Below are 13,363 nucleotides of genomic sequence, written 5' to 3'. Positions count from 1 at the left end.
ATGTCAATTTGTCACCTTTTCAATCAGACTTTCATAACATCCATGTATTTTCTGTCCTTCTTGAGATTGCGTGCCAGCCATGAATCACAAAGAAGGACCTGTTTCTGAAGCTGATTATTTGATATGTGGATGCAGTGTCCAGACCAGCAGAGTGGACTTCACAAGATCAAGGTTGTGATACTAGAGGTAAGAACGTCAGAATTTTGTTCATCTGTCTAACCGATAACAATGCTACATGAAGACGTGGTCATGCTTGACTACATGGCTTCATCTCAAATATTCAACTAGCACTCACTATCTAGGCTGTTTCATGATGAAAACCAGTTAAGCAGGACACTGAAAGGGTGCCATTGCTGACTCAACATGATTCAGTGTATTTGGATGGGAAGAGGTAAAAGGAGAAAAGCTTGAAGCAAAAAAAAATGAGAATAAATGCCATTAACTAATGAGAGCATTCCCTTTGATCATCAGTATTACAAGACATATTTAAGATGTATTTGCTGGATCACAATGTTTCAAAAAAGTAGGACTATATATTAGCATTATACACAATCTGAGAATTTTAATATTTTGTTATTCGAAATATTATTATAGAATTTTCCTCATTTCTCAATATATATGAGACAAAGTGTAATATCTTGACAGAAACAAAATTGAACTATCCACTTACTATTTAGAAGAATAATCAACACCAAGATTATAATGTGTATAGAACTTTTATGCTAAGGATTCACTTTGCCAACATTCTCAGGCCAAATATTTTATGCCCAATAAAGTGCCTCCAAATCTCATTAAGCCATAAATCACAAACAGAATTGCTACCATTCCATGCTCTGGATCCAGGCAGCAGACACTGTAAACTCTTCCAGTTCATTTCCTTTAAAAGATGGCAAATCAAGTAAATGCTGAAAGCCACCGAGCACCAGAAGTCTCTACGGACAATTAGTGAAGAATTAACAGCAACATTTGTAACTCTAAATAGGACAATATACAAATTATTGTCATCAACTTTGTTGTAAAAGATGTAGTATACGCGCATGTTATTTCTGTCTGCAAAGAACAGGACCTATGCATTAATATATGTAGCTTCAACTGCACACAGGTGCACCACACCGTTAGCTAGACTGACAATCCTGAATTGGTTGTCAGTGTAATTCTTCATGCACACAGGATTATCCAGCAAATCACAGAACTGTATCTAATGTTCGACACCATTTCAAATTTTGAAAGTGTAGGCTTGATGGCAGTGCAGTGTCCAACAGTACATGTGATTCTGTGACTTGCTCGGTAACCTTGTGGACAGAAAAGAATGGCAGTGACAACAAATTTGGATTGTCTGTTGGGCTTGCAGAGTGATGCACAATTGTGGGCTGGAAACTATAAATATGAATAAACAGGGCCCTGTATTTTGCAGGCAGGATCCAGATGTGGAACTCACAATCCCATTTAAAATAGATCTAATTTTTGCCAGCAAAATTAGATTAGCCTAAGGGCAAGTCAACCCAGCAGTGGGAGCCTCAAACAGACATTAGGCCCATTACATCTGTAAACAAAAGAGCTAAAGCCTGTTTTAGGCACTGCACAACAACTCTTTGGAGTTTATCGGATGGGTGAGAAACATTCATTTCATAATAAACTTTCATTTACTGCCTGACATTTTGGAGGCCCAAGCAATTATTAACTGCTTGCTAGTCAGTAATTTAACTACAATAATAGCTCTTTAAATGAAAAAAATCTTTTCCTGGAATCCCTTTTATTCAGCTTACTTTGAGTTTTAAGGTTGTGTCCTCTTATTTCACATTTAACCTACTGAAGGAGGGACTAGTGCTCTAACTACCTTATCCTCCATTATTTTAAATATCCAAAATAACCTATGAATGAATCTGTCGTAAAAAATGCGATAAATGGATACTTTGGTAAAAATGATCTGATTGGGTGTAGTCAGTATAGATTTTTGAATGAAAAATTCTGTTTGACAAACATGTTGGAGTGTTTTGAGGAATTACTAACAAAATTGATAAAGAGGAGTTAATGGATGTTGTGTATTTGGAATTTAGGAGGCTTTTGATAAAGTCTCCATGCGAGGTTGGAGAACAAAATTAAAGCATGTGGTATAGAAGGCGATATATTGGCATGGATTAAAATTTAGCTGACAGTTAGACAACAGAATAGGAATAAATGGGTCATTCTCACGTTGGCTAACTGCACCTTAAGAATCAGTTCTTGGGCCTCAGCTGTTCACAATATATATCAATAATTTGGATTCAGGGACCAAATGCAATATTTCCAGATGATACAAAGTTAAAAAGGAATGTGTGTTGTAAGGAAGATGTAAAACATTTCCAGGAGGATTTGGACAGGCTTACTGATTGGCCAAGAATACGACAGATAGAACATAATGTGGAAAAATGTGAGGTTATCCACTTTGGTAGGAAGAACAGATGTGTTGTGTATTTATTAACTTGTGAGAGGTTGGAAAGAATAGACGTGTAAAGAATCTTGGCTGTCCTCATCAATAAGTCACTGAAGGCTAACATGCAGGTACAGCAAGCTATACTTAGGAAAGCTCATGGAATGTTAGCCTTGTCGTAAGAGGATTTGTGTACAGGAGTAGTGATTACGTTTGCTTCAATTGCACAGACACTCCTGGAGTATTGTGTGCAGTTTTGGGCTTCTTATCTCAGGAAAGACAAGATTTTCAAACAGGAAGTGCAACAAAGGTTGACCTTGTTGCCAGGATGCTCACATTTGTTCCCAGGATGGCAGAACTGTCCAATGAAGAGAGATTGAGCAATCTGGGCCTAGATTCTGTAGTATTTAGAAGAATGAGTGGTGATCTCACTGAAACCCATAAAATAAGGATTAGACAGGGTAGATGTGGCTAAGATATTTCCCCTGGTTTAGGAGCCTAGAACCAGGGGGCATGACATAAAAATAAGAGAGATGCCATTTAGAACTGAGAACAGGATAAAATTCTTTACATAGAGGGTGGTGTATCTTTGGAGTTCTTTACCAGAGAGCGCTGTGGAAGCTCAGTATTTGAGACCAATAAAAGTGGGCATTGATCATTTTTTATTATGATCGATGGTGTAAAATGTTATGGGAATGGGATGGGTAAAAGGTATCAAAATTAAACCCAACTTCACCTGGTTCTCACGTGATTTTCCAATTGTGTAGATAAGACTGTTAAAACAAATGAAGCATTCATGTGTTTACTATTGCACACTTTTAGGAATCTGATTTATTTGATGAGTGCTTCTGTGCTGGGTGCTTTGGCAACTAATTGCAATGAAGTGATATGTCCTACAGGTCACCTTCCAGCTTTAACAAACATGGTTCATATAATTTTATAAAATACCTTTTTTGTGAATTATTGTCATATATAAAATGCACTGAACTATAGTCTGACGGTTTTGCGCTTTAATTCCAATGATCACAATCAATCAAATTTAAAGAGATAAACTGTCGTTCAGACCATTGATAAATGTACATTCAGAACACGTTCTGGGTTGTTTCTAATTATCTCTGTACCGTGTGACTCTCATCTAGTGACAAGCTGTCATTTAAGCGTACAGTTCTCATACTCAGTGATTCATGTGGCAGAAATTCATGCATTGAATAGGGTGGAAATGATATTCTATAATAAACTCATTTCCGAATGAGTACTTCACTGTACATGTGAATATTTTATGCAGGCTGACATGCATTTTGATTTTTATCGTAGTGATCAACGTGTCGCCTAGTCTACCCTTTACAATTGATTTTCTGTCCACATACCCTCAATATTGGCATTCAGTCCTTAAATAAGAAGCATACAAACTTTCACTTTGGGAATTATAATATCCTTTATGCATGTCATAACTTATTTAAGAATTTTTACCCTAAAATAGGTAAAAAAACAAAACCTAAAAAATAATTTTACAAAATATATCAGTAGAATTTTGTAGAATTTGCCCTAAAATTCTGGAAGAGAGAAATCAAGGGACAAGCTACAATTTTTGTTTAATTTATTGCTCAAATTTCATGTTACTTACCTAACGTCTCTGTATATGAAGCTCTCCATCCTCCAATGGGACAATAGCTGTTTATTTTAAACACAAGGAATATCGAGTTGTTGGTGCTCCTTAAAACAGGTGGCATTTTTGCACCACAGAACTGACCTAATAGTGGTGCAAGGGAGTTTGGACCATCATAGACAGCCACATAGGTCAAGGTGCATGCTGATGAGGTGTCAATGTCAAATTCATTGAATCTAAAAAGGAAAATAATTAGATTACCACACCATTTAAGTACGATTCTCACTATATTTTACAATTACCGTTTGACAGCTAGCTTGGCTAAAATTTTAAAATGCCTTACTCATGTTTGTCACAATAATCCTGAAATTGTTTCATGGGATACCAAAATGCAAATTTACTGATTTTAAATGGCTTCATGCTTACATTGGAGGCACTGAAGACAATCCACTGGGTTGCTACCAGATACAGAAAGACTATCTTATGAGGAGAGGTTGAATAGGTTGAGCCTGTGCTCATTGAAGTATAGAAGAAATGGGAGGTAGCCTTATTGAAACATACAAGATTCTCAGGAGACTTGACAGGGTAGATCTGGAAAGATTGTTAACTCTTGTGGGTACAGTCCAAGACCAGATGGCATAATCTCAGAATAAAGGGTCACCATCTTAAGACAAAGATGAAGACAAATTCCTTCTCTGAGAGGGCAGTGAATCTGTGGAATTCTTCACCACAGAGGGCTGTTGAGACTGAATTTTTAAGTATATTCAAGGCTGAAATAAAATTTTAATTAGTAAGGGAGGAAAAGGGAGGAAAGTGAAGTTGAGGACCATCAGATTAGCCATGATCTCATTGAATGGCAGAGTATATTCACTGGCTGAATGGCCTGCTTCTGCTCCTATGTCTTAAAGTCTTATGCCTCTGCCAAAAAAAATGAAAACAAGCCTCAGACATTATTAAACATTTGCATACTACCTTCAGTGCTATGAACTAACGTAAAAGCAAAATGCTGAAGATGCTGAAGATTTGAAAACAAAGTGTTGTAAAAATCCAGTAGATCTACCCCTCTTCAGGTCTGCAGAAGAATCACATTGAACTTGAAACATTACTGCTCCACAGATGCTGTCAAGATCCAGCATTTTCTACTTTAGTTCAGTTTTTTGAATCTACTTACATAATTTAGAATTCCAAATTTCAAAACCATTCTAGCTGTTCTTCATAGTGTTTTTTTTATAAAGCTGTACTAATAAAGAGAGATATTCTTTGTATAACATGTCATATCATAGATAAGATGATAAAGGTAAAGTTGCCATAGTCCTACTGGAGCACAGGACTGATCTCCCATGAGATAGACCATAAGATCACAAAGATAAAGGAGCAGAATTAAACCATTTGGTTCATCAAATCTGCTCTGCCATTCAATCATGGCTGATATGCTTCTCAACACCATTCTCCTGCCTTCACTTCATAGCCTTTGATCCCCTTAACAATCAAGAACCTGTCCAAGTCTTAAAGACACTTGATGACTTGACCTCCACGGCCTTCCGTGGCAATGAGTTCCACAGTTTCACCACCCTCTGAAGAAATTCCTCCTCATCTCATTTCTAACAGGTCATTCCTTCACTCTGAGGCTGTGCCCTTGGGTCCAAGTTTCTCCGATGAGTGGAAACATCTTCTCCACATCCGCTCTGTCCAGGCCTCTCAGATTTTGTAAGTTTCAATCAGATTGTCCCTCACCATCCATTGAGTACAGACTCAGATTCCTCAACCGTTCCTCATATGACAAGTCCTTCATCCCTGGGATCATTCTTGTAAACCTTCTCTGGGCTCCCTCCAAGGCCAGCATATCCTTCCCTAGATGTAGGGCTCAAAATTGCCCACAATATTCCAAATGTGGTCTGACCAGAGCCTTATACCATCTCAGTAGTACATCCTACTGTTGTTTTTAGCCCTCTTGAAATGAATGCTAAAATTGAATTTGCCTTTCTAACTGCCAACTGAAATACAAGTTAACCTTCAGAGAATCCTGCTCTGGCAACAGCAACAACAACTCCCATGCCGCAGGGCAATCCGACTCTGCTGTCACCACTGCTTTGCTGACATTGTCAAGAGTCCAGGCTCCGGGCCTACCACCGCCGGGACTCCAGGCTCCGGGTGTAATGCCGCTGGGAGTCCAGGCTCCAGACACTGCCACCACCACCAGAAGACCCAGTCCACACCACCAATGCTACCGCCATCACCCCACTGACACTGCAGCCACTGCCCTGTTAACACTGCTCCAGCCTCAAATATGAAGAAGAAAGATAGAAGAAAAGAGAAAAGACGAAAAGTACATGAAGAAAATGACACCGTCGGCCAGAAATGGATGGGTTCAGACAAGCCTAAACACTACCTACCGTGCCAGCGCCATTTTGGATAGTGTTTAACTGTGTAAAAATCAAAGGCTTCAACACATGGAGAATATTCCCTTAACCACTCTATCCGATAAGTAACTGAGACAGAAAATCTAAAAGCCAGGTCAATGATTTGTTGGTTGATCTCTGTTGCAATAGTTAGATGAACACAACAACATGTCTTACATTAGGGAAGAGAAATCAGCTAGAATTCTTGTTTCTGAAGCAGCATAGTAGAATGTCTTACTAAAAATACCCATGTGAGAATGAGATGAGGAAAAGACTGGGCTCAAATACAATCCCAATGTATTTGAATACTTGATGGAACTTATTAATGTTTGTCATTAGTGATTGATGGCCACGCCAGCAAGGTATCAGACTAGATTCAACGAAACTGTACTCCTATCAAATGATGGGAATTCTTTTCAAAAGAGTACAAAGTGCAAAAAGAGGAGTACATCTGGACTTACTTCAATTTAACAATCCTGTTCTTTCCAACAATGATGTGGTACGTACAGTTCATGCTGTGATTTTCAATGCATGAGTAAGTTGGGCTGCTGATAATGCCAGCTGATCCCTGGAATGAACCTCCACAGGCTTGAAACAAAGAACCAGAAATACAATGAGCAAAGCTAAATCAGTCTTATAGATGATTACTTATGCTGAAAATGCAATTAAAATGTACCTGCATCAATCTCATTATCATCAGGGTAACTACATAGGGAGGCCAGACTGAATGGAATACTGACCAAGAATGAATACACATCACTGCTCTTAATACTGAAGATAGTCCTGTGTTTATCAATAATATTATGTATAAACAGAACTTTAGAAGTTAATTGTTAAATGTAGGGTGTTTATTTTTACATTAATGCTTCTTGAGTCTGAAGAGATCTCAAATAATTTGATTATTTTCATGAAGTATTAGGAGGAGGAAGTGCAAAATACCTAATCATTGGTAGAAATATGGTAGAATAGAACTTCCACATGCCTGACATCCAACAGTTGATTTTTTTATAGAGAAATTTGGCATGGCACACAACTCCACAGTCTCCAATTGATAGGTATTAATGTGATAAGTATTATCAAACAAAATAATTCCAGAAAAAAATCAGGTTATTTGCATTTACCTTTTAATTGTTGAATGATATATGTGATGTGCCAAAATGAGAATAAAAAAATCTTAAATTGCCATGTTATGTGCCTTTGTTTGTTTTTCCATGAAGATTACCATTGAATATTTCAGAGCATCTTTCTCAAAATACAACTGTACTTCATAGAATGTAATTTGTTGATCAAATATGGTGAACAATTGAGGTGATCTCAACCTTAACAGTATGTGTGCAAGCAAAGTGCTTTCATTTGGAAGAGAGCCAGGAAAATTAGAATCATCCCTTGGTAATACTTGTATACCAGGCAAATGGCTGTTGCCAGAGCAAGAAAGATGATAGCACTGGAGTATCCAACACTTCAAACAACTGGTTCCTCCATGACCAGCTGTTGCAAATATTACCTACACAATGCAGCAACTCAGCATGTCTTCTTTAACGTCATCACCCAGTTCACAACTTCAACCACCCGAAAGGACAATGGTCCTTTTTTCTTTTAGTGCATGCAAACACCACCAAGTCCAAGTTCTCTTGGTTGCAATTGTTCCATAATATGCGCAGATTTAAAAATATAAAATAAAACATTTTTTGCAAAGATAATGCAGTTCCCAATTATAACGGCAACAAAACAACAGTATTACACAATTACAATTACAAGTTCTGTAGTTAACTACTCACAGATTAAATTGTAGTTGACCACAAATCCAGTTTCTGTGTTAACGTGATTTGTTTTGAAAACCAGTAGCACTGGGCCATAGCTACTGATTGGTCTTGGGGTAAGAAAACCACAAAGGGTAGCTATAGGTTGCCCACTTGCTGTAGTTCCACTATATATCTTCAAACTGTCATCATCACAGTATAAAAACCCTGTAAATATTTATGAAATTAAAATGAAGCATTAACTGAAGGTTACTTTGGATATCTTTCAAACCTTTTGCTTGCAATTTGTATGAAATATGTCCATAACTTAAAATACAAGAATATAACTGATCAAAAAGATTGATGCCATACATGATAAAACATGAGACATTCATGATTGATAGCGTGATCAAAATTTTAAATACCCGCTTCTTTGAAAGCCCTTAAAGTATATACTATCCACAACATCTACTGTAGCAATTTAACATGGCTGGTGTGGCAAAACCTCTCCATCTCACAACCTCAAATTAGAAGGTCAAGGGCAGCAGGTACATGGGAATACCAGCTGCCAAATTCCCCTCCAACTTTTGACTTCATACCACTGTTCCTTCATTAACACTGAATCAAAACCTGAAACTCCTTATCCGACAGAATTGTGTTAATATCTACATCCCATGAAGGCAACCGATCAAGACATCACACCACAACTTTCTAAAGGATAATTAGTTGGGTATGCTAGTGGCACCTGCCTTAAGTTAAAAAGGAAAATGAATCCATTGAAACAGAGCTTAATAATAACAATGATATAGGCAGAATACTCAATAGCCATGTTATTTTTGGCTATCTTTAAGACATTTAAACCTAACAACCTACTACTAACAGAAATATTTTCCCTGATACTTGATGGGTGGCACTGTGCTGCCTAACAGGACCAGTCCTTTTCAGATGGCTGAATAGGAAAAAAAACAAATTAGGGCATCACACGCAGTGCATTTGAGTTGTACCTTATCTAAACCCTTCAATATTCAGTCACAACTACCAATGCACAGTGGCAGCATTGTACGCCATCCACAAGATGCATGGTAATAATTCACCAGAGTTCACCAGTAACTTCCCAACTCCCCACTACTGCTACCTAGAAGGTCAAGGGCATCAGATACATGGGAATATCACCATCTGCAATATACCCACCAAGTCATACACCATCCTGACTTAGGAACATGGTAACAGGATGTACCATTTGTTATGATCATGACAGATTGAACACTTCAATGCCTTTTATCCACACTATCCCCAGAACCTTTTATACCATTGGAAATTGGAAATCTATCAACCTCTACTTTAAATATATCTAAAGGCTGAGAGAAAATTTCAAATAAAAGAACTTCACCTCATTTTGATCCTAAATGGCAACCCTTTTATTTTAAACTGTACCTGCTGGTTCTAGACTCCCTAGCGAGGAGAAACATCTAACTGGCCATTCCTTTAAAGAAGTTTCAAGGTCACATTTCAATCTTTGAAAGAATATAGGCTCAGTTTGTTCAATCTGGGGAGGTGATGGTATATTGGTAATGTCACTGGATTAGTGATTCAGAAACGGAGGCTAATGTTGTGGGTACGTAAATTTGACTCCTACCATGGCTGATGGTGAAATTTAGACTGTAAGACATCGGAACAGAAGTAAGTAATTGAGTCTGCTCTGCCATTCAATGAGATCATGGCTGACCTGATAATCCTCAACTCTGCCTTCCTGCCTTAAACCCATCACCCTTGATTCCCTTAATGATTAGGAATCTGTCTATCTCAGCTTTGAATATACTGAATGACCCAAACTCAACAGCCCACTGCATAAAGAATTGCACCTGTTCACCAATCTCTGGCAGAAAAAAGTCTCTTCGTTTCTCAAAATCCTCTTCATGTCTTAAATAATTGACTGCTTACTAAGAAACTATGCCCTAGGGTCCTGGACTCTTCCACAAGGCAAAGCAATCTCTCTGCAGCTCTGTTACAAGCATCTTAAGAATCTTCTGTGTTTCAATAACTCTGCTCATCCTTTTAAATTCCAGTGAGTATGAGCCTAATGAGCTCAAACTCTCATCATAAGAAAATTCCTCCAAACCTGAGATCAGACTGGTCAACCTTCTCTGGACCACCTCCTATGTCAATGTATCCTTAGATAAGGGGACCAAAACTGTTCACAGTATTCCAGGTGTGGTCTGACTAGTGCTTTATATAGTTTTAGCAAGACTTCCTATTCCTTTGAAATAACAACTAACGGTCTAATTGTCTTCCCCATTTCCTGATGCAATTATGTGCTAGCATTTTGATTCATGCATGAGAACCCACAAATCCGATTGTGCTGCAGCTTTCTGCAGTCTTTCTCTATTTAAATAATATTCAACTCATCTATTCTTCTTGCCAGAGTACACAACTTCACATCTTACCACATTATATTCCATCTCCCAAGATTTTGCCCATTCATTTAACCTGTCTGCATTGCTCTGTAGACTCATTGTGTCATCTTCACAATTTGCCTTCCCACCTATTATGGGTCATCTGCAAATTTGGGCATGGTACATTCACTTCATTTATCCAAGTCATTAACAAAAATCATAAATTATTGTGGCCCCAGCACTCATCTCTGTGGATCTCCATTAGGTACAAGTTGCCATCTTGGTTATAGCTCCATTATCCCAACTCTCTGTCTTTTATATTCAGCTAATCCTCCATCCATGCTAATACATCACCACCAACACTATGGGCTATCATTCTATTAAATAACCTTATGTAAGATACAATATAAAGTGCTTTTCAGACATCCAAATACATTACATTTACTGTTTCCCCTTTATCTATACTGCTTGTTACCTCCTGAAAGAACTGTGTAATATTTGTCAGACATGATTTTCCCTTCATGAAGCCATGCTGACTCTGTTTGTTTACATTATGTATTTCCAAATGTTTTGCTATTACATGCTTTATAACAGACTCCAACATTTTCCCAACTGTAGATGTTAAGCTAATTGGCTCTTAGTTACCTGTTTTGAGTGGCCCTACTTCTTTGACATTTTACATTAACAGTTTTTCAATTCTCTGGGATGTTTCCAGAATCTAAGGATTCTTGGATGTTTATGATCAGTGAATCCACTTCTCTGAAGCTATTTCAATTGAATTCAATATAAATCTGGAAACAGAAGCTATCCTAAAAAGCACTGCTAATTGTTATTAAAAAAATCTGGTTCACTAATGTCCTTTGGGTAAGGAACTTTGCCATCTTTCCCTGGTCTGCTCTATATGTAACTGTAGACCCATAGCAATGGGATAGACACTTAACTGCCCTCTAGGCAATTAGTTTGGGCAATAAATATTGGCCTAGTCAAAAATACCATTATCACTCTCCTCATTGGACAGTTGTGCTATCCTGGAAACAAGTCTGGTGAACCTTTGTTGCACTCACGCTATGGCAATAATATCTTTCCTGAGATAAAGAGACTAAAACCTGCACCTGGTGTGGTCTACCTAAGCACCATGCAATTTAAGCAAGACTTCACTACTCCTGCACTCAAATCCTTTTGTTATAAAGGCTAAACCTTTAGGTTTTCTAATAGTTTGCTGCAGCTGCATGTCAGCCTTCCGTGACATATTGACAAGGAAACTGAAGTCTTTTTGCACATCTACACTTTCAAACCTCTCCCCACTTAAGAAATACTCCGCATACCTGTTCTTCTTACCAAACTGCATGACCTCACATTCTTTCCACATTATATTCCATTTACCATATTTATGCCCAATCACTAAGCCTGTTCAAATTCTGCAAACATTTTACATCTTTCTCACAATACAGTTCTGCTGGTACAAATCATTGATATAGATTATGAACAGTTGGGGCCCAAGTACTGATCCTTGCAGTCCCCCACTATTCACAGATTTCCAATGCAAGAGTGACCCATTCACTCTTGCTCTGTTTTCTCTCTGTTAACCAATCATTAATCCATGCCAGTACATTGCTTCCTGTCCCATGTGCTGCAATTTTCTTAGCCAACCTGCTGCAGGGGATTTTATCAAAAGCCTTCTGTACTCATCCATTGATTCCCCCTTTAACAATTTTGTCAGCAATATCCTTCAAAAACTCCAAGTTTGCAAAATACTCCTTTCCATTTCTAACTCCACTCTAGCATTACCTGGCTGGATAATTTTTATCCAAATGTCCATCCATCCTTTATGTTTGATTCAAACATTTTCCCTACGACTGATGTAAGCCTGATGCGATTATCCTTCCTGAACTTTTCCTTGCTGTTAAATATCAGAGTGATATGTTCGAAGTTCTGTTCTGCAGGAATCATTTTAGAACCTATGGAATTTTGGAAGATGTCTTCCAAAGTAACATCTCTCTATATGGACACTAACTTCAACACCATAGGATATAGACAGGTCAGGTCCCAGGGACTTACTAACTTTCAATTCCATTGATTTCACCAGTATAACCTTTCGTACTCATGCTACTTTTCTTCAGCTCTTCATTCTCCCTAGTCATAAAGTTCTGTAACTTTAAAAAAAGCCCTTCAGCCCATCAAGTCTGTGCCAATCAAAAGCACCTAGCTATTCTCATTCCATTTTCCAGCATTCGATCCATAGCCTTGTATGCCATGACAGCAGAACTGTACATCTAAATCACTTCTTACATGTTATGAGGATTTCAATCTCCTTCAGGCATCAAGTTCTGGATCCCACCACCCTCGACGTGAAAAGTTAACTCCATTTTTCTTTATGCAGATGCTGCCAGGCCTGCTGTGCTTCTCCCATATTTTGCTTTTAGCTCAGATCTCTAGCATGTACAGTATTTTGCTTTTATTTGAGGGTCAATGAGGCCTTTTTTATCATAATTCTCGGAAGGTTTGACAAGCTAGATGCTGAGAGGCTGGTTACCCCGGATGGAGTGTCTAGAACTAAAGGTTGTAGTTTCACCCAGGAGATTATGAATCTTTGACAGTTACCTCAGAGGGCTCAGAGGGAATGCAATTGGAGATGATGGGGGTGTTGAGGAGGTGGGAGGGCAAATCCCACAAATGTTGCCAGAAATGATGAGTTTCTCCAGCAATTTATGTTTTTGTTTCAGATCTCTAACATCTGCAGTCCATGTGTTTGAAAAGATGGCTAGAAGCCTGCACTGTGGCTACAGCAACTGTGTTAGCACAGGGTCAGAGGGGCC

At 38.2% G+C, this 13,363-nt stretch overlaps 1 protein-coding gene across 1 annotated transcript in view; it reads right to left on the bottom strand.

Annotated features, from left to right (window-relative positions):
* cubn (cubilin (intrinsic factor-cobalamin receptor)) overlaps window positions 1–13,363 on the bottom strand; it is a 266,050-nt gene that overhangs the window by 54,701 nt on the left and 197,986 nt on the right. Inside the window, exons 38-40 of the mRNA XM_048606979.1 lie at window positions 8,194–8,382; window positions 6,877–7,003; window positions 4,035–4,252 (exon numbers count right to left, since the gene is read on the bottom strand). Coding sequence (XP_048462936.1) covers window positions 4,035–4,252; window positions 6,877–7,003; window positions 8,194–8,382 — 534 coding nt within the window. The remainder of the gene's footprint in view (window positions 1–4,034; window positions 4,253–6,876; window positions 7,004–8,193; window positions 8,383–13,363) is intronic.

The sequence above is a fragment of the Rhincodon typus genome, chromosome 2 (assembly GCF_021869965.1).
Source record: "Rhincodon typus isolate 14 chromosome 2, sRhiTyp1.1, whole genome shotgun sequence".
NCBI lineage: Eukaryota > Metazoa > Chordata > Chondrichthyes > Orectolobiformes > Rhincodontidae > Rhincodon > Rhincodon typus.
Note: the sequence above shows the minus strand (reverse complement) of the source record. Positions and strands in the feature narration are given on the sequence as shown.